This window comes from Phalacrocorax carbo, chromosome 1 (genome assembly GCF_963921805.1).
Source record: "Phalacrocorax carbo chromosome 1, bPhaCar2.1, whole genome shotgun sequence".
NCBI classification, from domain to species: domain Eukaryota; kingdom Metazoa; phylum Chordata; class Aves; order Suliformes; family Phalacrocoracidae; genus Phalacrocorax; species Phalacrocorax carbo.
In genome coordinates, this window is record NC_087513.1 from 32187460 (window position 1) to 32213675 (window position 26216).

At 38.8% G+C, this 26216-nt stretch overlaps 1 protein-coding gene across 37 annotated transcripts in view; it reads left to right on the forward strand.

Moving 5' to 3' along the window:
* The window catches only part of NRCAM (neuronal cell adhesion molecule), a 166733-nt gene that overhangs the window by 103104 nt on the left and 37413 nt on the right, over window positions 1–26216 (forward strand). For 27 of the 37 annotated variants that reach the window (XM_064447646.1, XM_064447787.1, XM_009511443.2 and 24 more), the window contains 11 exons: window positions 1645–1829; window positions 3287–3418; window positions 13919–14062; window positions 15030–15141; window positions 15472–15638; window positions 15722–15869; window positions 16399–16523; window positions 17402–17431; window positions 22247–22348; window positions 25314–25511; window positions 25625–25695. In XM_064447646.1, the coding sequence (XP_064303716.1) occupies window positions 1645–1829; window positions 3287–3418; window positions 13919–14062; window positions 15030–15141; window positions 15472–15638; window positions 15722–15869; window positions 16399–16523; window positions 17402–17431; window positions 22247–22348; window positions 25314–25511; window positions 25625–25695 (1414 nt within the window). The remainder of the gene's footprint in view (window positions 1–1644; window positions 1830–3286; window positions 3419–13918; window positions 14063–15029; window positions 15142–15471; window positions 15639–15721; window positions 15870–16398; window positions 16524–17401; window positions 17432–22246; window positions 22349–25313; window positions 25512–25624; window positions 25696–26216) is intronic. The other 10 variants (XM_064447846.1, XM_064447854.1, XM_064447661.1 and 7 more) reach the window with 1 other exon arrangement.

A 26216-nucleotide genomic window follows, 5' to 3' on the forward strand; every position in this document is an offset into this window, starting at 1 on the left:
AAACATTTCAGAGATGCTTAAAATATTACCACTGTATAAGCTTAGGTATTTCAAAGAAACAGAAATGTAAAATGAAAAGAGCTCTTTCAAGGAAGTTCACCATTTGCTTGGGCATCAGCAGCTTTTAAACTGACTGTGAACATAAATATTATGGCCTCTGCCTTCTCATATCCCCAAACACTATGCACAGCATTCAGGTTGTCCCATTGTGTTTTTTTAAAGGAGACAAGAAATGCCCTAGGGTAACCTTGGATGAACATCTGCAGAATTGGACTCGGGAATCAAGTCTCTGTTTTTTCCCTAAGTTTACAACCAGGCTCTCAAATTATATAAAAATAGATAAGAATCTGCTGGTCAAATCTGAAAAAGCTGCTCACATACGCTAATAATTACTTAGTAGATCAGCTAGGTGGGAGTTAGAACATACCTTCAGCTCCTTACATCCAATTTCTCAGTGTAATAGAGTTTAATTGGTAGCTGTTTCTTTGATTTAATGCAAGTTTTCTTCTGCTGGTTATTGTGCAAGTAGAAAATTGCTAAAGAGCAATTTAACTTCATGAACTACTTCAATCTTAAATCAATTTCATTCTCAGGAAGAAACCTGAGAACAGATTGGTTAGTGCAGAAGTGGAAAACCTTTAGTACCTATTTCAGGAGCTGTAAACATGTTTACGGTGCACAAAAGCATATAATGCAGAGTGCTCTGAGGTAGCCATGAGGAAAGCCAATAACTGCAAATGATGCAGCACAGCATCAGGCACATGTATTCACTTGCATAAGCTCCATAGGGCATGCTCATGCACAGCTTGACACAGCTTGACACAAGCATCAGTGCAGTGTAGTTGTCCGTAAAGGACCAGATTCAGGTTTTGTTTAAAACAACTATTCCTAATTACTGTTACTGTAATTAAAAGTCAACTTGGCTAAGTGTCTCTGTTACAAAATATGTGGTACTAGACTGCTAGGGGAATATTTGCCTTGAGTCATTACTATTTGAGACAGGACATTCTACTCAGTAAGCAACGCATTGTAATTCCTTATAATATTAAAAGTGTATCTCCAGGTGTTTGAACAACTTTCAACTTCAGTGGAACATGGGGCATAGCCAGGTTTTAGATGCGGTGCAGTGACAAGTAGCTATCCTTGACTCAGCACTGATGTTTTTTTTTTCTTGTTTTCTCATAGGAAATATTTCTGTGTCCTTACAGTTCTGCTGTAAAATTTATGATGTTTATGAAGCATTAGGGTATTGCTCAAATTAAGGCCAATTATAAACTTGTCATTATCTAGAAACTACCTTTTAAAGCACCATGATCATCAATTTAATAGTATAAATGCAATAAGATTTAAAATACACTTGTATTCATTCCTGAACCGTCAGGGTTTTTAGATTAATCAGCAGACAAATGTAGTCTATAATTATTAAGCCTATGAACAGATGGCCATTGACAGTGTTAGTGAGGCTTGTCATTTCCTAGAAACAAATGCTGGCATATTTTGCACATTTGCTGGACATGCCCCAAAATCTCGGTAAAGGCTCTTAAAATAATTATTTGTAAAATATATGTTAAAAAAATAATGTATTGAACTCTTGTCTTCCTTTTCTTCCGTCCCTAAATTTGACCTGTGCTTTTGCTTCTCCAGACCCACACCGGGAATCCACTGGATTAAAGAGGGTGGGGAACTGCCAGCCAACAGAACATTTTTTGAAAACTTTAAGAAAACTCTCAAGATTATAGATGTTTCTGAAGCTGACTCTGGGAACTACAAATGTATAGCAAGAAATATATTAGGTTCTGCTTATCATGTCATTTCAGTAACTGTGAAAGGTAATACTAAAATAATCCTTAATGTGATATCGTTAGTGTCCGGAATGCAAGGTTGAAGTAAGCTTTCTAGGATAAAATATAGCTGAAGGGATGAATGTTAATGGTAAAAAACAGAAAACAAAACACACACTGAGGAAATGATCATTAAACTGACTGATTTCTGCCACTGGAAGGGCTTCACTATCTCTAATTTTTTTTAAATGTTATTTTATAAAGCTACAGGCTAAATTGAGGCTGTACTGTAACAGTAGTAAAATAATTTATTTGCTTGTACCTGTGCTACATTTATTTTAGATTCTTTGATTAGCTGTCCTTAGACTGCTTCTTTCCCTTGCTTTTGTATCTTCCTCCCCATCTCTCTTCTTCACTCCCTCTTATTTTCTCCATCTTTTCTGCTCTCCATTCATATAGCCCAGATTCTTTCTCTTCTCTATTTTACTATTTGTCTTATGGTCTTATATTTTTCTTTCTTTTTCTCTCTTAATTGACATTTCTGGTTTTCTGTCTTCATGTTTTTTACCCAAGATTATGCCTTACTAGTTCTAAAGACACTTACAGTATGTTTGTCTAAATAGGAATTTTAAGTATGTTTTCAATACCATGAAACAAAAAACCTGGAATGACAGCTAATTAGTCATTGAAATAATCAACTGTATTGCTTACTTAGCATGCTAAATAGCCATTTGCTTTATTGTAGACCAGCATCATTTTATGATCGCATTCAGCCTCCTCTTTGAGAGCAAGTTTAATTTTCTGTTCACATCTGTCCATCAATCCAAAATCTGAAATTTAATTGCAAGATGTGATAACATATGCTATTTGTGGTTGATTATTGTAAAAGAGATGGAGACGTAGATTAATGTCTTTTGGGAAGGACAGTGTTCCATCCATTTTGATCTCTGTGTGTTTTCAGCTGTCTCGGGTAAACATCTGGCCCCACTGCAATCACCCATTGAATTCAGCGGGACTGAGGATTTTGCCATTTCTAAATTTCACCCTTGACATGCAATATTTTTATGTAATCAAGCCTAAATTAATTTCTAAACCATAACTACTGTGAGCATGGATATCTCTGAAATTAATCAAAAGACCACTCTAGTCTCTGCAGATGCCTCACTCGGATAAATTTTGCTTTCTTTAGGAAGGGCAAATTAGATTCAAAGCAGGCAACCCTAAATGAAACAAAGAACCTCTTGTTGCTTATCTCAGAATTTTAATGCAACGGGTAGCCAAAAGCTCCATATAGCTCAGTAGCCAAAGTACAGGCTACCGGTTAATCATTGAATATCACATATATATGCACACACATATATTAAAAAAAAAAGTAACAGTGTAAGTGTAAATCTGTATCTGTACATACCTTGTTTGAATTATCTTCTGGTTACCATGACTGTGCCGTATGATTTTCCGTACATAACTTTGGAAACCAATTGCTGTGTTTTTCTTTCTAACCCCAGCTGCCCCATACTGGATAACAGCACCCAGAAACTTGGTCTTGTCTCCTGGAGAAGATGGCACATTGATCTGCAGAGCTAACGGCAACCCAAAGCCTAATATAAGCTGGTTAGCAAATGGCGTTCCTATAGCAAGTAAGATTTTTAACTACCTTACTGGAGGATGAGGAAGAGAATATGAGGAATATCAGGGTGGTTTTTTTCAAATACAAATGAAGATCGTGTGTTTGAGTAGTTTTTGCCTGACAGGTAGTACTAAATTATAAATGAGGTGGTAAAAATACTGTGGTTCATAAAAGTGGAACAACAAAATGTGCCTCTAACGTGCTCGAGAGCACTAAAATTTGTGACTGTGCTCCTGGTTATTCTCTGGTGTTCTGCTGGTAGCATCCTTGTGGAGATGGGGCCGTAGTAAAAGCCACGCCATGCCCCTTTTACAGGACTTTTGCTGGGGTGTAATTTTTACCATTGTTTTACTGCGGCAGTCATGTTTGCTGGACCTCTCCTTTGCTGCCCCACCGCAACCCTAATTTTATCTAGGAATTGTAAACGTGATATAAAAAGTCAAGTCCTCACATCTGTGGATGTACAGAGCACTTCTGCAGGATTTGCAGCTTTGAGTATGTTTGAGCCTTTCAGGCTTCAGCACTAAAAAGCAGCAGCAGCAGCAAAACTGACTGAACGCGTCAGCAAGTGCCTGGCAAACAGCTTGTGCCGAGTAGGTGTCAAAGAAAAGGGACCCCTAAGGCAGTGAAACAGCTGTTTCTGTGTGCATGCATAAGAAAAGCAACCCTGCATTGGTGATCGAGTCACTTAATTGTTGCAGTGTTACGACTGGCAACACTGTATGACAGATGCAAGATAGCTGCTATATATAGCACCTCTTTTGCTCGGGAAGAACTTGCTGGAGGACACTGCAGTGTGTTGTCAGCTGGGTTTGCACTCGGCTTGGCCTGTACTGTAAAATGATACTTGGTTCTTCTACCTTTATCCTTCTTTCACAGAACAATCGTATAAAAACTGACAATCTACAGTGTTGACTCATGAGAGAGAATGCGCTCTGAAATATTGGTCTGTGCTGATCTATTGGAGGTATAACAGTGTAACTTTCAGGAGTTTCAGGAGCTGTTTAAGTCTGTTGATGAAGTAGATGTCACGGAGTTTGGGATATGAAGGAGGATTCTCTAGAAAACAGCAATGGGTAGATGAGAGCCCTCATTAGATATATTCAAAATATTTGGGATACAAGAGAGACCAAACTGAACTGGAGGGAAAAATATGCAACTTTGCGGGGAGAAGTAAAGGTATATATTGAAACAGACAAATATTTAGCAAGGAACCTGTTTCAGGATTCCTAATTAAATGTAAGGTGAGATCTCTAGCCTGAGATTTAAAATTAGAAGTTTCCATTGTTTAAAAAAGTCACATAAGCTGACATTAACCACCTCGTCAAACAATGGTATTACAGGAAAACAGGAAAATAGCAATGTAATTTTATATTGTATGTAAATATATCATAACGCTTGCCTTATAATCAAAGTTTGGTACCAGTCCTGCTCTTTCCTTTCTGGGTGTTCATTGGTGTCATCTTCCATACTATTTTCTATATAGTTACTTTTTTGGCTTGTTTTGAGGAGATTTTTATTTTGCTGTCCTGATAGTTTAACTCCTCTTTTCACACCCCCTGACTAGTAAAATCTTTTTCACCTGGCTATGAGTTTCACCATTGCCTTGCACTGCTTCCTTGTTGAAGCTGTAGGACATGCTGTTCAAATGACAGACAAGTGCAGTTTCCAGAAAAGCAATGATGTGTTCTGCATTCTTACAGGGTAGCAGAAAAACATTAAGAAACAGAAATTTCAGAAGAAGCTGCAGGATTGCACTGAATTTCCAAAAATGAGAGCAGCGTGTATTGGCTGGCTGGCCTTGAGGAATCAGTACACAGACTCTTATTGAAGGGAACTCAGTAAAAATTAAGAGACTTTAATTAAATTACCCATTCAATCTCAGTGGGGAAAAAAAAAGTGAAGATCTTGGGAAATAAATAACTGGGTAGCTCAACCTTATGTTAAAGGTCACTTTCACTGCTGAGAAGAGCTGAAGTTTTATCCACCTTAAATATTTGAGCACAAGTTGATTGGATGCTGCAATACACTGAGTCTGTCAGGGCATCTAAGAAAGAGAAGCATCGCTATCACAGAAAGTGCAGTTCTTAAGATTCTTGAGATTTTGTATTATTCTGTGTTATCAAAAGCTGGTCTGGACACTACCAAGTACAATGTGCCTTTTTGTTCACTTGTTACTGAATTATAGAATTGAGCCCCTCTTCTTCCAACTGAATGATTAGTAAATCACTGTAAAAGGAAACTAAAGCAGCTGTTTCAGCTTCAGGGCAGTGCTGAGAGAGCTACGCCCATGGCAGGATTTCAGAGAAAAAGAGCTACATTTGAATTTCAAAGCCCTGCTGTCATCGTATATCCCACAATGTGCCTCCTGTGGCCCAGTAATCTGTTTGCAATACTTTAATTTTCTATTGGAAAGCACAACTGGGAGATGCTTAATTCTTCCGGTTTTGTTTTTCCATAATAGAGTCAGACAAGGAAGGGGGAATGTTGAAGAAAGAACCATTCGTCCATATCTCAGTCAGAGGGTGAGGCTTAAATACCAAAAGGGAAAAGGGAAGAATAAAGAATGTAGTGTGTCTTAAGCACCTATGAAAAAAAAAATGGCAATGGTGTAAATTTTGTTCCAGATTATATTAATCAGAGTAAAAAGATATTTTTAAAGGAGGATTTTAGGTTTCTTTGAAATATTTTAATTAATTTTCTTCAACAGTAACACTTAAAAGAGAAACTCCAGCATGTCTGAAAAGAAAGCTGCTTTAGATATACTGGCGTGATAAGGACCTAGCCTCCTAATGTTTACTCACAGGAGTAATTTGAACTCGCATACACAGTCCCGTTGAGGTCAATTAGAATTACTCTGGCAAGTAGCAACTGAAAGTCCAGGCCATGACTCTGTCTTGCCTTGTGCTTTAATTAACATTCAAGATCTGCATTATTTATACCACTGCATAATCTGTTGTGTTCTACTGCTTAGATATTCAGCATGGTTTTACAAAAGGGAAACCATGCATAAAGTATCTCAACTTTTAAGAGAGTAACAACCCAGATTAATTGGGAAGGGGAAGCGCTTTCAGAATTGGACTTCAGAAAGGCGTTGCAAACGGCACAAAAGACTAATTTATTGGTTCAGTGGTTTATAGTTCATGATGAACTATTAAATATTAAATACACACACTTAGATTTATACAAAGTAGAGCACTGAAAGGCACTGTTTATCTTCTTTCAACATGTTCTCCACTTGTTTATATCACATTTCACATTGAATCTTAGGTTTTAGTCTCCATTAGTAATCACATTGAATTTAAGGGAGAAACATTAGCTCTTAGATTTTCTTCATGAAAGGCCTTGATAATCCCTGGCTCAGAGGTTCGTCATCAGTTGTGTTCTCTGTGAGTACACACACAAGCTGTTCACCACAACCATGGGAGGGTGGGGAGAAATCTGGGCTCTGATGCCCTGAGTTCAGCCTCGGAGAGGAGAGGACTGCCAGGGCAGACACTTATCCACTGCTTCTGCTGTCGTTGTGTTGGAACTGTGCATCTGGCCTAGGAACTGCAGCAGATGTGAAAACCTTTGATAATCAGGGTTTTTTTTATTCTGCCCAAGATAGTCAAAGGATGGTTGTGGTTAGTGCAGGTAATAACCCGCTGTCCCTTTGGAGGTTATAGTACTGTCAGAGTCAGAAACTTGGAAACAAGCATTTCAGTTATCACAGGAAAATATTTTGCTGAGCAGCAAGTGAGATTGGTAAGAAAAGGAAAAGGGCATCTTCTTCCATGTCCCATCTCTTCCAGAATTAAGTCTTTGTCAGTTCACTGTAAGGGCTAGAGTAAGGCAAAACTGGACTACTCGTTTCTTGTTTTTCTTGCTTAGGTTCAGTTTTGGTTTGACCCTATAGGTTCCCCAATGTCTGATGCACTATATTGCCCACTCTTGCTATTTCACTACCAGTTTTGTGTTCATCCCCAAAAGCATAGCTTCCAGCCCTCCCCCCACCAAAAAAGAAGAAAAAAGGACTCTAGTCGCATAACATTCTCTAAATACTTAATATGATATTTAAGGAATATGATCAGAGATGTGAAAGAACAGGTCTGTCTTGCCCCTGATTTGGGCTTTCCAATGTTATGAGGAAAGTCAGCTACAGCCAGAGAAGTGTTAACTGGGTGCTCATTCACAGACCGCATGGTTTATGATCCACAGAAAACCAGGAGGTCCCTCCGTAAGGTACATATCTTCTTATCAAGTCACCTTGATGACTACACGCTACATGTTCCCGTTTTCTTGGCTGGTTGACTAATAATGTTAAGTCCTGGTTCAGTCATGTTCTCTTGTCGTAGTGAATCTATCTGAAGAGATGTCCAAAATTATACAAATAATTCTTAAAAAAATCCTGTTTCAGTCTTTCATCTGTAGTTAGTTTTAACCACAGAAAGACTTTTCTAGTTTTGAAAATGGTTACTACATTCATAAATTACTTATGAATGTGAGTTTTTGGAAGAATAAGCAGGTCAATATGAATGACAGGATACTTCTAGCAGAAGTTACTGTAATACAAATGATCCTGTGATCCCGTCAAATGTCGAAAAGCATACATGAGCATCACTGTTCAAGGACCATATGTTTCTACGTTCCTATCAGAAAAAAAGCACCTAACCTCAGGTCTTTGCTTTCTTGATATATTTCCACAACAACAAGGTCTTCAAAGCTAACTCTGAAGTTAGAGTTGTTGAAAATCATGGCTTAAGAGCCAGTACTCATCTCAGGCTCTCATTTACATTCCCAAATCTTTGTGCATAAACTTAAGGACAGAATTATAGTAATAGTAGAACTACAACAACAAATGTTTAGTATAAAAATCTAAATCAAATAGTTGTCTCAGCTTCTCTGAGAAACTAATATTCTGTTATTGATGCAAAATGATGGCTCAGCTTTACTAAAGAAATGAGTGACTAAGCACTGTAATACTTAAACAACAGACTTTGTGTTATTACATTCTTTTTCCATCAATCATATATGGTCACTGTGAATGCATAGCAGGACGGATTACTATTGATTCACGACTTTGATTTGTGAACGAAGATTCAGGCATTGAAAGACAGTAATGAATATTTCTGCTTTTTTCTAAAGAGAAATTATTCTCTGCTTTCACTGTTTTTTTCTGTGACTTTTTGCTGATCTAGGTAAGTTTAGCTCTTACACATGCCAAAGATGTACGTGTTCGCAGTGACACGGGAAAGCAGACAAGTCATTTTATCCCTTTCTCTTCCAGCTTGTTTTCAGCCAGAGGGAATCCTGGTACAACATCTGAGGATGACATAAGCATTTTCACTGTAGAATAGAAACAGTTAGTACTCACATATCCTACAAAGTATGATTACAATGCACAGCATGCTTCTGGAAAAAACATATACTACCTTAGGTTACATCATACTTCTCGGGCAACAAAAACCACCATAGTTCTGTGCCCTTTGGGACCTGGAGTATCAGTGAGCAGAGCTGAGAACTTCTGATGTCAGCTGGATCTCACACTCACTTTCTTGTATTTCAGAATGTGGTAGCAATATAAGGAGCTCTGGTTTTGAGTGATAATTTTCACATTATTAGCTTTTTTAAACAGTAGCAAAGTACAGAATCACAATCGAAGTTTTATACCTCCTTCCCAGTTAATTATTTTCAATCTACATTACTTGTTAGGTTATTTTAAAACCACAGTATCACAGCATAGTTGAGGGTGAAAGGAACATCTAGTCCAACCTGCCTGCTCGAAGCAAGCTGTTATCTGCATCTGGTTGGTCAGGACTGTATCCCGACAGACTTTTATTATCTCCAAGGACAGAAACTCTATCACCTCCTTGGTCATCCTGTTTCAGGGTCTGACCACCCTCACAATAAAAAGCTTTTATGTTTAAGTTTGAAGAAAACCCCACAACTCCAAGCAATGGATTTTTTTTTCCTCAACCTCACACACAGCTTAAATATCTGAGCTAAAGAACCTAAACTCAGTAGACCAATTTAATGTCTTAATAATTTTCTGCCCAAAATACGTATCTTTCTTACAGATCAGGCTGTATCATTTATTTGGACTGATAACATTATATTATATACTGCATCATCAGTTGGCAGTTGTTCTGTTTGTCATTGTGTTTAGCTTCCTGAACATGCATAAACCCACATTGACCAGCAATTAAAATTGATCAGGAAAATCAAATACTTCACCAGAAAAGGGTAAAACATCTCAACAAAATATGAGATTTTTTTTCCTTCCAGTTTTAAGTATCATAATGTGTTTTAACTGCTTCTGTTCAGAGAGCACATTTCATTCTGTCTTTTTTTCTCCAGGAAAAAAGTAATAATGGTGCCACAGTGGTTATTTAAGCATACTAACAACAGCAATTGCTTGGGCTGTCTGAAATTTAAGAAATGGATGGAAGTATGCATTCAGATGAGCAGAAGATACTCAGGGTGCTGATGACTAACAATGACAAAAGTATCTGATGGAGGCTATACCTCCTCTGTACAGGAACACGGTGTACGGGGCTGTAGAGTCAAGAAGCTGTCTGATTATACAAAGAGATGGAAAATTTAGGTGAAACCTGGCAATCAGGTCTTTGTCCAGAAAGGACATAAACACATTTATAAGCTGAGACTTGATGTTATTGGGAGTAAATGTTGGTTATTACAGGGCACATGTTCAATTGTCTGTTACAGCAGCAGATCTCCTATAGCAAATCATCATCATTCATTATCCCAGTTGTACAAAACCATTTCAAGTACTCTGTAATTATTTGCTGTTTTGCCTATCAGTGCCAAATTCAAATTTGTCAAACGCGTCAAAAGCATTTTCTCCTTTTCATGCAGCTATCCTGTAACATCACCAGAATCGTAAAGGCAAGCAAGCAGTGTTTGAGTGCCCTACCATCACTTTCTTCCCCCAGAAAAAGAAAAAAAAGGACATGGAAAGGGCTGAAGTACTGCATGTGTTCTTTGCCTCAGCCTTTACTAGGAAGACTGGCCTTCAGGAATCCCAGGTCCCAGAGACCAGGGGAAAAGGCTGGAACAAGATGTATCCTTGGTGGAAGAGGATCAGGTCAGGGAGTACTTAAGCAAACTGGACATATGTAAGTCCATGGGCCCTGATGGGATGCACCCACATGTGCTGAGGGAGCTGGCAGGTGTCATTGCAAGGCCACTCTCGATAATCTTTGATTCACCGTGGTAACTAGGAGAAGTGCCCAAAGACTGGTGGAAAGCAGATGTTACTTCTATCTTCAAGAAGAGCAAGGAGAACCCCGGGAACGACAAGCTGGTCAGCCTCACCTTGATGCTTGGGAAGGTGATGGAGCAGCTAATACTGGAAACCATTTCCACGCATCTTAAGAACAAGAAAACCATCAGGAGTAGTTAGCATGGCTTCTACCATGAGGGAGTGGGAAGTCATGCTTGAGCAACTTAATACATTTCTATGATGAAAAGGCTGGCCTAGTAGATGAGGGAAAGGGTGTGGATATTGTATACCTAGACTTCAGTGAGGCCTTTGACACTGTCTCCCATAAAATCCTCATAGACAAGCTGTTGATGTATGGGCTGCATAAGCAGAGAGTGAGGTGGATAGAAGAATAGCCAGGTCCAGCAAATCATGATCAGTGGCACAGAGTCCAGTTGGAGGCCAGTAACTAGCAGTGTACCTCAGGGGTCAGACCTGTTTAACATCTTCATTAATGGTCTGGATGATGGGGCAGAGTGTACCGTCAGCAAGTTTGCTGATGGCACAAAACTGGGAGGATTGTCTGGTACACCAGAGGGTCATGCTACCGTCCAGAGGGATCTCAACAGGTTGGAGAAATGGACTGACAAGAAGGTCATGAAGTTCAACAAGGACAAGTGCGAAGTCCTGCACTGTGGGAGGAACCAACCCCAGGCACCAGTACATGCTGGGGGCCACAAAGCTGGAAAGTAGCTTAGCAGAAAAGGACTTGGGCGTCCTGGTGGACACCAAGCTGACCGTGAGCCAGCAATGTGCCCTGTGATAAAGAGGCTAATGTTATCCTGGGCTACGAGACAAAAGTATTGCCAGCAGATAGAGGGAAGTGATATTCCTCCACCTGGACACAGTCCTGGGCAACTGGCTCTAGGTGGTCCTGATTGATCAGGGGATTGGACCAGGTGACCTCCAGGGGTCCTTTCCAGCCTCAACCATTCTGTGTGTGTGAGTGCAGCAGTGCATGCTTAAGATTATTAAAGCAGCTGGATGATACAGCATCTAATTTTCAGGGCCTGGCCCTGCAATACACAGTGTAGTATATGGGCAAAGACGTGTAGGTTTTGCGTCGGAGGATGAGGTATGTCAGAAGACAGACTTGAATAGATGCCATTCTCAACAGGGAGCTTTCTAAAATCAGTGCCCTTCAGCATGCAAATGGCTAGGCCAGTCAAAAGGAAGCCCTGACTAACCGGACACTTTCCTCTGTTTTTTTTCCCCTCTTGGGACCCACAGCTTGAAGCCCTTTCTGAGAGCAGGCACCTACCTCCTTTCCTTCAAACAACTGAAGAGGGATATCTCTCTTTTTTCCCTTAAATACAGCAGTGGGAAGGGAAGATGCTACCCTTCTTTTTATAAGATAATTTCATGGTTAGATCATTCTTTTAAGATCCAGTTATTCACTCACAGAGGACTGAACTAATGACTTCCATCTCTCTGAAGGGGCCCTACCGTCAGCATGTAAGGTATTACGTATGAGAGTGTATGTCGGGGGGCAGTCTGTGCACCCATTAAAGCTCTGTCTCTGTGCAGAAAATGCTGCAGAATTCAGAGGGCATGAGTGGAGGGAAGTCCAGAGCCCGGGGCAGAAAGTAGCCATGATTGAAACGGCTGTGGGCTGATCTCCCTCCCAGGAGGGTGGTTGTGCATATTGTCCATTTAACAGTGATTTATATGCAGAAACAGACCACTTCTCACAGCTGACTGGCCTGCCTGCTGGGCTACTCACCTGCTCTTCTATTTTCAGCCCATGAATCTTTTAATGAAAATGGCATTTACATAGACTAAGAAGCAACGTGGAACATGGAACACAATAGGAAGCAAAGCAATAGGAGAAAAATAAGTGCCAGCAATCCAGAAGACCAGAGAACAAGCATTTAAAATTCCAATAGTACCTTCTTCTTCCTTTCTAAAACTTTTGAATTTGTGATTTTGATTTTAACTCAGAGTGATGGAAGATAAGAGTTAAAAATGGAGTAAAAAACTGTTCCTGAGGCATCTGTTTGGAAATTGGCCTTAGAAAAATGAAAAATGGCCTTAGAGTTCACCCAAGATGGAAATACCTTTAAGCAGGAGCACAGAACTGTGGTCCCCTTCATCTGTTCCCTTTCATTCTTCTGTTTTAGAGAATTCAGTAACAGATACTTCAGTAGATTTAAGAAAATATGGGAGAAATTTCTCATTTTTCTTTACAGAGCAGTACTGAGATATTGTCTGAATCAAGAGGCTTTGCCACTTAAAAAAACTGATGTTAACTTAGTTAATTGACCTTGTCTATGATTCTAAAGAAATGAATTTATTTTATATGAAAATATCTTCCATAAATATACTTATTTTCTCAAGGTCCAATAATATATTAGGGTGTCAATTTTGATGATGCATTTATTTTTAATATTAATATATAAATAATGTCACCATTAAGTTTCAATATTAATAATATATTGATGTGTTTTGATTTAATATTTACTTAAAATATTAAACTAGAGTTTGTGCATTTTTCTCTCTAGCTCCATCCAGTTGTATCATAACTGCCAGCTATTATTCTTCAGTAATATCACAGAATTTTATTTTCAGTTATATTCTCGATTATTCTGGGATGCAAGAGCAGTTTGACAGCTCAGGCTACTACGGAACAGTTCAGAAAATGGCATTGTATAAATCTTATAAAAGGGAAAGAGCGCCACCTACTGAATTAATACCACTGCTCTTGCGAAGATTTGATTTTGTGTGAATCACTTTTGTTTTACTCTGAGATATTTTTCAACTGAGTAAGGCTATTTTTATACTTGGATAATTACTTATGGTATAACAACTGATTTGAAAAGCCGAAACCTTTAAGTCACAGAGGTTTGTAGAGTTCTATTGTCATTCTAACAGAATTTTGTTTTGACACTTGGAAATATTTCCTTATTTTTTCTAGATATTGTCTGTATTTGCCTGAATCTTGTCATATCAGTATTTTTCCACTGTAACACATGCAAAATATGATCTCTCATGATCTTCACCACTTTGAAAAACAAACAACCAGAAAACCTCAAAAAACGAGAACTCTACCATCCTCAGTTAAATATTTGTAGAATTGGAAAAAATTCCTGAATCATATTGAAATTCACATTTTAACTAGTGAACAGTCACTCGGGAAAATAGAAGAAAGGGCATATTGGTCTTTCAAATAGTTTCTTTTTTTCTGAAGTACGAAACATATCAGTCAACAACAGTTTAGGAAAACAATTCTTTTCTTTACACCAACAGTTGCCCCAGAAGATCCTAGCAGAAAGGTGGATGGTGATACCATTATTTTCTCACACGTGCAAGAAAGGTCGAGTGCTGTCTATCAGTGCAATGCTTCCAATGAATACGGATATTTGCTAGCAAATGCATTTGTGAATGTTCTGGGTAAGAAACATTTTTATATTTTCCAGTTTTCTTGCATATTCAGTTGTCTTCTCCTGTGACACAGATTGCGTGCTCAAGCCTTGCTTGAGGTCTTCAGTGGGAATGGACATATTTCCTCAGCACTGTAAAAGGCAAGCAAGCAATAGCTTGCTTTTTCATAGGGTATTCCTAAATTTTACCTTCACCGTTCCTAATAAGGGTGAAGGCTGAGGAAAACGTGGAAGAAATTTTATCTTTTGTTTGTTTATGTAAATCAAATAAATGGAAGCATAACAAATAAGGCAGGAATTAATATTCCTTAAGTCAGGATATTTCAGTATACTTTTATTATTATAGATCAGTTAAACAGATGATTCCTAACCTGCTATTGCAAGGGGGCATGATTATGCATTTGTCTTGAAGGCCTCCCAAGGATGTGTTTCTAGTTTTGAGATATTGTGGCCTCTCTAATTCTTCTTGCTGGATTTAACGAAGCCAGTAGCAAAATCCTAGGCAGAACACCCTCTAAAGACTCTCCTGCAGGAACTAGCAGATCTTTTGAGAGACACTGTTTTTTAAATGAAAGAACTCACCTTGGGTCTGTGGTTCCCTTCAAAAATGTAGGTGTTTCACCAAAAATATATCTTAGCTTCTTTCTGCCTGCAGGTTTTTTTGGAATTATGTAGTTCAGTCTGTTCCCAGGAGTTTCTATTCTTGAAGTATATTCTGATTTAAATTTTCCAAATGAAATCATTGCCTTTGGTGCCCATCCCCATAACTTGTAAACAGGAAAGAAGCATTTGTTTATCACAAGATAATTCTCCTACATGAACGTTTCCTCAGGCTACTGGCAGTAGAATGTATTTGGACTGAGACCAGAAATAACTTGAGAAGGATGTTGGTATATAATTCTTTAGGCCATTCTTGATGTCTTAGTGTTTTGTATTTGCATCTTTGTATCTATATCCAGATATCTTTGTCTTTTCAGCTGAGCCACCAAGAATTCTGACTCCTGCTAATAAATTGTATCAAGTCATCGCAGATAGTCCTGCATTGCTAGACTGTGCTTATTTTGGTTCACCTAAGCCTGAAATTGAATGGTAAGCTATAGCTGTTTTGCTTAAGTTATGTAAAAAGAGCCAGTTATATCTATGGAAACAAGCACTTAAAGTTTAAAAATTATTTTTACTCTATTTACAATTTTAAAATAGTGTATTTTTAAATATATGCTGATTACAACACGCTAATACAATATTACATCTACTTAAAAATCAACAGTTAAGTTGCCCCTACAGAGTCAAGTTTAAATTTCATTATGTGATTCTGTTTGTATTTTCTGATGTGTCAGTCCCAAGTTTGCGTTTTCTGATAATAAAATACAACAGAATTGAACTATGCTGTTTGATAATGATATTACTTTTTGTATAAAGGTTTAAGGGAGTGAAAGGTAGCATCTTGCGTGGAAATGAATATGTTTTCCATGATAATGGAACCTTGGAAATTCCTGTGGCTCAGAAGGATAGTACTGGTACATACACATGTGTAGCAAGGAATGAATTAGGAAAGATACAAAATGAGGTACAATTGGAAGTTAAAGGTAAGAAATTAATCAGTCTTTCATCACAGGTTAGTATAAAATTTTTAACTTCCTAAATACCTAATAATAATTTTAAATTTCAGATCCAACAATGATAATTAAACAGCCAGAATACAAAGTGATCCAGAGATATGGCCAAGTTTCATTTGAGTGTATAATAAAACATGATTCTACCTTATTAGCAACAGTTACATGGTTGAAGGACAATGATGAACTGCCAGATGATGAAAGGTATGCACAAAGTAGTTTTCCTATTTTTAATTTACTAGCTTGTCTGCTCCTTTTCCTGATCTTTGAAAGGAACATATTGACCTATTGACATTTTCCAAAAAAGACTGATAAATATCATCACTACGCTATATGTGGTAGCTAAAGGACTTACCTAGTGTGGTGAAAATATTAAGATATAACTCAAAATGCGATGTAAAACATTTTAATTGTGCACATTGACCATGTACATCAATTGTAAGGAGAAAGTAATTGGCATGAGAAGCCAAAGCAATAATAGAAGACTATTTTGCTCTAGGTCACAGATAATTAAAAGTTGTTTCATTTGGAGATAAAAGCACATTAGGATAGACAGTTACTGTGGAAAGATGGTCAAGAGCAGTGTGGAAAAGGCTGACATAGCCCCATAGCTTACATTGCTAGGTATTTGCTGAAATAGACAAGTATATGGGATTTGATAATGTCTTATGCAAGTTTCTTATAACAGTACCAGTTATTGAAAACTCAGTGGCTGAATCTATTGTATTTACAGGTTTCTAGTTGGTAAAGACAACTTGACCATTATGAATGTAACTGATAAAGATGATGGAACATACACTTGCATAGTTAATACTACTCTGGACAGTGTTTCAGCAAGTGCTGTGCTTACTGTTGTTGGTAAGAATACTCTCAAACTTTATGATAGCAGAACGGTGTTTAATTACTGTTAAGTATGAAAACAGCATTTGACTTAAAATGAGAAGTACAAACATACTTTTGGTTTCTAGGCCAGGACAAAAGAAATGTCACCTATTTGTAAATGTGTTTCAGGTGTTTAAAAATATAGTCTTACCCTAAAGTTTGCCTTTAAATCAGCTACTTACAAAAGGGTCCAGTAGCTACAGGGTACATTCAGTTTCATGCTGTGTAGGTTTTTATTTGGATCACATCTGAGCTAACACAGTACATGACATATTGCAGAATATTTGAACATAAACATGTTAACTCAAGAATCTCTTTTACAACTAAATTATGCTTCAGAAAGACTAAGCGTGCTTGGTTGTATGACTTCTCAAGGATTTTGTTTTTAAATTAGTTCTCTCTGTTAAGCTTCTGTGATTGCAGATTGTTCTAAATATGTTACTTTGCCCCTTCTCCCAATTTGTAAGAACATTTTAAGTAGATGTCCTGAATGATTCTTACATGAGTTCAAGCTGAGATTCAGAGTCAAGTACTCTTCTCTTTTAAAATTGTGTTGTGATCTTATGCCTATCAAGGAATGACATACGCCAAACATCTAGTACTTATTTAAAAGTTTTTATAAGATTCTGTACTTAATTTTCTTGATCTAGCCTTATTAAAAATTGATAAAATATTCAAGAATACTTTTATAAATTTTCAGTGATAAATTATCAATGGATTATTTAAAATCAACCATTTACTCTAAATAAGTTAACTTTTCTTTGCCTTTAATAATTATACTCTTTAACTACCTACAGTATTCTATTTCTTTGGCTACTAACTGATTAAATCCTTTATATTAATGTTCTTTTCAGCTGCTCCCCCAACTCCAGCTATCATTTACGGTAAACTAATATGAAGTTCTCTTTCTACATCATCTCCCAGATATATTTCTCATTTGCCTATTGCAAAGTGCAGCATCTTTTCTTTGTTTCCCTTTTCCCATGTTTGTGTGTTTGTGTGTGTGGTTTCATCCCATTTGACCAACTTCTTCGTTACTGGAGTACTGGACTTTGGAATTTTACAGTGCAGGCTACTGTGTATTTTAGGGAGTAAATGATTTTCAGATACAAATTATTTTTAGTTAAGGTTGGTTACAGTGCAATAATGTTTTTCTCGTAGCGAACACTGTAATGCGAATTAGTAATCTAATAAATGAAAAATCTAAATGGTAAACCCAAGTGTTCCTTCAAAGCTAATTCACTGTCAAAGAACTTCCACCAACCAAATTATATGTTTTTACATTGCTTTTCATAGAACCATAGAATGTCCTGAGTTGGAAGGAACCCACAAGGATCATCGAGTCCAACTTCTGTCCCTGCACAAGACAACCCCAAATTCACACCATGGCTCTGAGGGTGTTGTCCAAGTGCTTCTTGAATAGCGTCAGGCTTGGTGCCGTGACTGCCTCCCTGGGGAGCCTGTTCCAGTGCTCCACCACCCTCTGGGGGAAGAACCTTTTCCTAATATCCAACCTAAACCTCCCCTGGCACATCTTCCTGCCATTCCCTCGGGTCCTATCGTTGGTCATCAGAGAGAAGAGATCAGCGCCTGCCCCTCCTCCTCCCCTTGTGAGGAAGCTGTAGACCGTGATGAGGTCTCTGCTCAGGCTCCTCCAGACTGAGCAAACCAAGTGACTTTAGCCGCTCCTCATACAGTTTCCCCTCTGAACCCTTCACAAACTTCATGACCCTTCTCAGGACACTCGCTAGTAGCTTTGTATCCTTAATATACTGTGGTGCCCCAAACTGCCCACAGTACTCAAGGTGAGGCCGCACCAGCACAGAGCAGAGCGGGACAATCACCTCCCTCGAGCGGCTGCAATGCAGGGCTTGATGCACCCCAGGACACAGTTGGCCCTCTTGGCTGCCAGGGCACCCTGTTGGTTCATGTTCAACTTGCCATCGACCAGAACCCCCAGGTCCCTCTCCATGGGGCTGCTCTCCAGCCTCTCATTCCCCAGTCTGTATGTACATCCAGCGCTGCCGTGCCCCAGGTGTAAAATCAGTACTTGCCCTTGTTAAACTTCATATGGTTGGTGACTGCCCAGCTCTCAAATTTGTCTAGGTCCCTCTGCAGGGCTCCTCTGTCCTTGAGAGTGTCAAGAGCTTCTCCCAATTTTGTGTCATCAGCAAACTTAATTAGTATTCCTTCCAGTCCTGGATTAAAGTCATTTATGAAGATATTAAACATTACTGGTCCTAAGGCCAGTCACCTGCGGAATCCCGCTGGTGACTGGCCATCAGCCCGATGTAACCTGATTTACTATGACCCTTTGTGCCCGACCCATCAGTCAATTGCTTACCCATTACATTACATGTTTATCCAGCTGTATGATGGACATTTTGCCCAGGAGGATACTGTGAGAGGCAGTATCAAAAGATTTACTGAAATCCAAAAAGATCACATCAACTGGCTTCCCATGGTCAGCTAGGTGGGTATCCTTGTCATAGAAAGAAATTAAGTTTGTTAAGCAGGACTTTCCCCTCGTGAACCTGTACTGTCTGGAACCAATGAGTGCATGGTCTTTCAGGTGTTTTTCAATAACTCCCAGAATAATCTTCTCCAAAGTTTTCCATGCACAGAAGTGAGACTGACAGACCTGTAGTTACTGGGGTCATCCCTGTTGCCCTTTTTGAAGACTGGGACAACGTTTGCCAGCTTCCAGTCAACTGGGACCTCTCCAGATTCCCAAGATCATTGAAAAATAATTGAGAGAGGTCTTACTATGACATCAGCCAGCTCTTCCAAGTACCCTTGGATGAACCTCATCAGGGCCCATCAACTTATAGAGATCAAGCTGGAGCAGCAAGTCCCACAGTCATGGTTCTCCAGCCATCATCGGTGTTGAAGACTGAGGCGAAGAAAGTATTAAATGTCTGTGCTTTGTCTATATCCTGATTTGTGAAGTGATCATGCTCATCAAGTAATGGGCCAATGTTATTTCCGGCCTGCCTTTTGCCATTAACCTATTTTTAAAAGCCCTTTTTATTGTCCCTCACAGTACTGGCCAGCTTCAACTCCAATGGTGCATTGACTGTGTGAATGTCCTCCCTACAGTGGCGAACAGCATCTCTGTAGTTTATAGTCCTCCCATGTTGCCTGACCTTGCTTCCACTGGCCGTATACTTTTTTTTTTTTTCCCCATATTTGTAGAAGAACATCCCTGGTCAGCCAAGCTGGCCTTTTGCCTCTCCTGCTTGACTTCCTACACTTTGGAATTGCCTGCTTCTATGCTCTTAGGAGGTGGTGCTTAAAAAGTGACCAGGACTGATGGACCCCAGCGCCTTCAAAAGCCTTTCCCCAGGGGACCTTACCAAGTAGTCCCCTGAGCAACCCGAATTCTGCTCTTCTCATATCAAGAGTTGAGGTCTTGCTGGCAGCTTTCCTCCTGTCACCATAGATTGTAAACTTGACTGCTTCATGGTCGCTGTGGCCAAGGCAGCCACCAATCACCACTTCACCCACAAGACCCTCTCTGTTAATGAGCAACAAATCGAGGAAGGCACTCTTCCTGGTCGGTTCCCTTAGTAACTGTACCAAGAAGTTATTGTTCAGATGGTTTAGGAATCTTCTGGACCTCTTTGTACCAGCTGTGTGATATTCCCTGTTGACATCTGGCAAGTTGAAGTCCCCCATACGGACATGGGCAGATGCCTTAGAGGCATCCCTTAGTTCCTTGAAGAATAGGTCATCAGTGTCATCATCCTGGCTGGGTGGCCTGTAGTAGACTCCCACAACATCATCTGCTTTATTTGTCTGTCTCTTATTCCTTACCAGAGGTTCTCAACTGTGCCATCACCAACTGCAAGCTCCATGCATTCCAACTTCTCCACTACATACGATGCCCTCACCCCGCCTTTCCTGCCCTGCTTATCCCTCCTGAAGAGCCTGTAACCATCCATCATGGCACACCAGTCACAGGACTCATGCCACCAGGTTTCATTTGTGCCAGTGATGTCATATCTCTGGGACTGGGCCAAGGCTTCTAGCTCCTCTTGCTTGTTCCTTGCTGTGTGCGTTTGTGTAGAAACAAATTCATCAATGGTGGTTTATTGTGCCCATCGCCATGTGGAGCAGTCTGAAGAATCTTACTAGCACACGGCTCCTTGAACTTCGGTGTGCCATCCTATTGCTCACCAGTGACTAGCCTGGTATTGTCCTTTTCCCCCTTCCAATCTAGTTTAAAGCTCTATCAATCAGCCCTACTAGCTCCTTACCAAAAACCCTTTCCCCTTTTGAGAAAGGTGCATCCCATTGGATGTCAGTAGACCTGGTGATGAATAGACTGTCCCATGACTGAAAAACCCAGAATTATGCCAATGGCACCAGCCTTGGAGCCATGTGTTGATCAGCTGGGTCTGCCTGTTCCATTCAGTATTCTTCCCTGCTTCTGAAAGGGTAGAATAAAATACTACCTGAGCACCTGAACCTTCAACCAACCTCCCCAAGGCTCTGAAATCCCTTTTGACTGCTTTTGGACTTCTCTTTGCTGCTACTTCTCTGTTGACACGAAGAACCAATAGCGGGTAATAGTCTGAGGACCTTACCAGACTAGGAAGCTTCCTAGTGACATCTCTTACCCTTGCCCCAGGGAGGCAGAAGACTTCCCTGTGGGTTGGGTCCAGTCAGCATATCGGACCCTCCGTTCCCCTCAGAAGGGAGTCACAGCTTGATGACAGCTTTGATGACAGTACAGCCTGGTGTACTTTATTTCATAGTTCGTCTTCATTTTACTTCATTCACAAAATGGATAGACCATACTGACCAGTTTCGTTTATGATTGATGAAATTGCTAATAAGGATTTTAAAATTAAAGCTGAAATTCCCCCAAAAATCTGTCAGTCAGGTGCAGTCTTGAATTTGACAGTATTTTATCCGGCCTTTAATTTGGTAGCATTTTTTTCTGAATTTGGGTTTTAAAATGCAATGTAATATGCCTAAAACACTTTTAAGTATGAGCATCTTAAGCACTTTTATGTAAATCCTATCACATTCAGTGAAAATGCTTATGTATTCTTAAGTGAACCTACCCATGAATCTTGGTTTTTGTGTTACAAATCAGTAATGAATTATTTTTGGCAATTTGGAATGGACAATTACATCTTTATGCATTATAAGGATGTATGTTAACAGCCTGTATGGTATTTCAAGATTTTTTAAAAGTACAGCAAAAAACAAATTAATTAGTAACTTGCAATTAGTTTCTATTTGAACTATACTTGTTTTGAATTCACATGCAAAATATTTGTAGTGATTCTAGAAAAGCTGCTTTGATGTGAATGCTTCATTTTCCATGTTTTATTAAACATTTCTAGCTACAATAGATTACCACCCATAATCATTCAAAGATAAACTAAACATGCATTTCATAATTCTTCGCCTCTCATTACATTTTTGTATCACAGTGCAGTCAGACATACATAAAATCAAATACAGTTTCTTGTTAATGTATGGAAGTTTCCAGATACATCAGTTCTCCATTTTATCTCTGTTTTGTAACAATTGCATGCTAATGGTCGTTGTCATGCTTACATCAGTGAGTAGATCTGCCCTACTGTATTTGTGGAAGTCTTTTGACTGGAATGTAAGGATTTTTTTCAAAGATGAAACTACATATTCTGGTGGGCTTATTTACATCGTGTTCGTTTGATTTACAGCTCGGCCAAATCCACCCTTTGACTTGGAATTGACAGGTCAGCTAGAAAGAAGTGTCGAACTCTCATGGATACCAGGAGACGAAAATAACAGTCCCATTACAAGTATGTTTGTTTATACCAATTACATTACCTTAACAGCATTACATTAACTGTTGTAAGATTCCAAAGAGTTCTGAGATAAATTTTGTGTGCAGCGTGGAAGAGTGGTAAATTCGTTCACTACAGTTGCCATTTATTTACATAACAAATTTACTATAAGTCCTCTACTGTCCAGCCAAGGAGAAACACTCACTTACTGCCCTAAAGAGCAGGGCTTTTGATCCAAAAACCTGTGCTAGTTAACATAGAGGTTGATACGAGCTCTCTCTGACAAGGTCCAGACTTATGAATATGTAGAGAGTAGATTTGTTCATTAGTTGTATGCTTCTAAAGGAGAGAGCTGTTAACATCTTGCATTAACTCTTTTGTAATTCCCATGAATTTGAAATAGCATCAGTACCTATATCTTTAGGGATTATCCATCACTGCTGATACAGAAGTTTATTCTTCATGACAATATAAGGCAGATAGTTTCTCTGTTTTTTTTTTTCTAGTCCAGACAGTTGAAGGAATAAAATATATCCATAAGACAGAGAAAATAAACTTGTATAAACTTTTGAGACAGCAAATTGATCTTAAATGCTGTTGTTCCTCCCAGTAGAACATGATGAAAAATACTCGTGCTTATATTGAGCAGAGAGGATGGAGGGGGAATGTAGGAGGAAGGAAGAATGATGTTACTGTTTGTTTTCCAAAAAATAATAGGATCAGAAAGATTTGTCGGGACAACTTTTTCAATGTGAGCAACTTAATGTCATTATTTAATTATTTATGCAGTGTATTTTGAGTTAATAACTACCGCAAGTTACCAAGACCAGTGTACACATTGTATTTGGAATGAATGAATTAGGCTGACTGAGTGTTGCTCTCCAGGGTCTGATGCTGGTCAGTATCAATACTGGAAACAAACCGTACGGATCAGGCACGTGGAAAGAAGTTTTGTAAAAGCAGAATTTCACAAATTTCAGAACACATCAAAGGTTTTGATTGCATTTTAATGAAGCACCAGGGGATTTTGCTTAAGTTTTACACTTTCAGATTTGTCTAATGTGTATCAGCTAGCAATATACTTTAAAAAATATAGTATATAGAAATTTAATTTAAAGGGTTGAATTGTATTTAAGTTAGGACTTATTCATATACTCCCATATCAGTATTTTCATTTTTTCCAGACCAGAAGACATAAGTCTTGCCTTTCTGTAGGAATGAGATCACACTGTTTCACAAGAGATGATACTAGGTGGTGTTGGCTCATGTCAGAGTTGTTCTACAAGCGAGATATTGCATGCACTCTGATATTGGAAATTGAAGTCTTCTGACTAAATAATGCTGGTTTTAATTATGATACAGTTTGTATTGCTGTGTGGTCCACTGAGAGCCCATGAAGTAAGGCATTTGTTTCATAAGTAAGCCTATTGTTGCTGCTGCTGCTGCTATCTCTTCGAAGTGCAGATCAAGACTTAGGAGAGCAATCATTATGAGTGATCCCTTCACACAAGTAATATGATTGACATGCTAGAATCTCTCTGAAAGCTCAAATAGATTTTTTTTTTTTTCCCTTGAAGTCTCCTGTAAATTGTTCTACTAGAGCTGCAGGCATGCAGGCAGAATGCTAGTTTCTAGCACAGGAAAATGCAGTAGTGCAAACTTTGTGAGTGCTGTATTTTTTTTAGCATGTGATATTCTCATCTTTTCAGCAAAGACTTCGGTCCAGAAAACATCCTATCCCAAGGCCTTTGTTGCTGAGCACACAACACCAGCTATAACTCAGGCAGTGATTTGGGGCCAGTTCTCCCTCTTTCTTACTACTCAGGTCAGGATAAAATCTGCAAGCCTTAAGTCCAGAAGGCCATGATTAGTACTACTTATCTATTTTACTTCTTGAACATCCTGGCTCCCCAAACTGTTGTGGATTATTTCTGTGTGGTCCTGTAAGTATTCTTCTAAAAGCAGTTTCTAGATGCCCCTCAGAACTTCTTTAATAGGGCAAACAGGATGTATTCTGAGTCATATTCTGGCTTCTTGTCCCCAGCTATACATGAGATAGGGCAAAATTTTTGTTATGGCAACACACAAACTTCCAATGCTCATGTAGATTTCATATATCTAAACTTAAGGTTCCGTGGAAAATACTCAGACCATGCATTCTTCTCCCATTTATTTACTCTGTACTGACAATTCCTCTTAAGCATTTCAAAATTTATATCTCACACCTGAGAGCAGGAAGCTTTTTCTGGCTGTTTCACAGCTGAAAAAAAAAATGTCGTTTTGTCTTTGATAATGAATATGATTTTATTTTTGGAGTTCTACAAACCCATTTATCCCTGAGGTTGTATACTGTGTTGGCTCTTAACAGTAATCATCATAATGTTCACACAGAGAACTCTCAAGAAATTTAACTTCTGAACATACATTCCTTGACTTAATTTGAAGATACTGAAAAGTGCTCTCAAAAACCTTTCTCAAGTACTGGTTCTTGACTTTAAATAGTTCTTCACTAAGCCAGTCTCATTGGGGAAAATGGAATACTCAGTTTTAATATTGTACAGGTACTACTTACTGTCAGCTTGATACAACGAAGACCAATATATTTGTCAGCTGAATATTACTTTTACATCAAAATTCCAATCTTGTCCCACTTCCTTGCTGTGACAGTTCAAGGGTTCCTGTTACATTAAAATCCAGTACCTGAGAGAGAGCTCTTGTAATAACGTGTTACCTGACAGGTAGCTGCATTAGTGAGAATAACGAAAGTAAGACTGTTTCTATTATATTTCTACCTAGGCAGTACTTTTGAGATCCACATTATAGATTTTTGTTCTCATTTATGTACTCATATTTCAATTTCCATTTTTCAAAACATTGATTGGATCACTCCCTTCTGGTTAGCTTATTCAGAAAAGCCTGCAGTGATCTACGAAGGTGTTGCAAGTTTTGACATAAATTTGGATTCAATTTCTCTTTACAGGCTTTGTGATTGAATATGAAGATGGGCTGCATGAACCAGGGGTATGGCATTACCAGACGGAAGTTCCTGGAACTCAGACAACAGTACAGTTGAAGTTGTCTCCGTACGTCAACTACTCATTCCGTGTGATAGCTGTCAATGAGATTGGCAGAAGTCAGCCGAGTGAACCATCTGAGCAGTACCTGACAAAATCTGCAAGTAAATAACTATCCCCGCTTACCAGTTGTTGATTTATACTACGAATGGCGTTGAGTTTGCTTGGAATGCAAGCAGCAATCATTCTTGTTCATGTGTAAATGTTTTATTTTTAGACCCTGATGAAAATCCTTCTAATGTACAAGGGATAGGCTCAGAACCTGATAATTTGGTAATAACATGGGAGGTAAGTTTATTTTTTGGAGGTTTCATTTATTTGTTTTCAGGTCTGTGAGTAGCATTTTTTTCAGAGGAATAATAATGATCTGACTGTGAACACAGCATGAGAATACCCAGTGTGTTCCTTGCTTAAAACATGCTTGAAAGAGTAAAATCCAGGCATTTCCCTGTCCTGATTTTCAGGGAAAAGCTGCATGCGTTATGGAAAAAATGATTTTTAAAAAAAGTGCTGTATTTTCCTTGAGTGATTTCTCAAGATAAGCCATTAATTTGGTAATACAGGATGTTTTGCTGCCAATTTAGGAAAACTTCAATATGTAAATGGTGCTTTATCTCAAGTATAGCCTTATTTTTAGAATTCATTCTAAAGTGAATAATAATTCTACACTCAACTTTTGTGATAAACCAAGTTATTGTGCACTCTTCCACTCTGTGGAAAAGTTTTCTCAAGCGTGCCCTTACCATTGCAACAGGAGCTCAAGGAGAGCCATGTAAAACCAATTTCCCATCCCAGGCAAGAAACGCTGT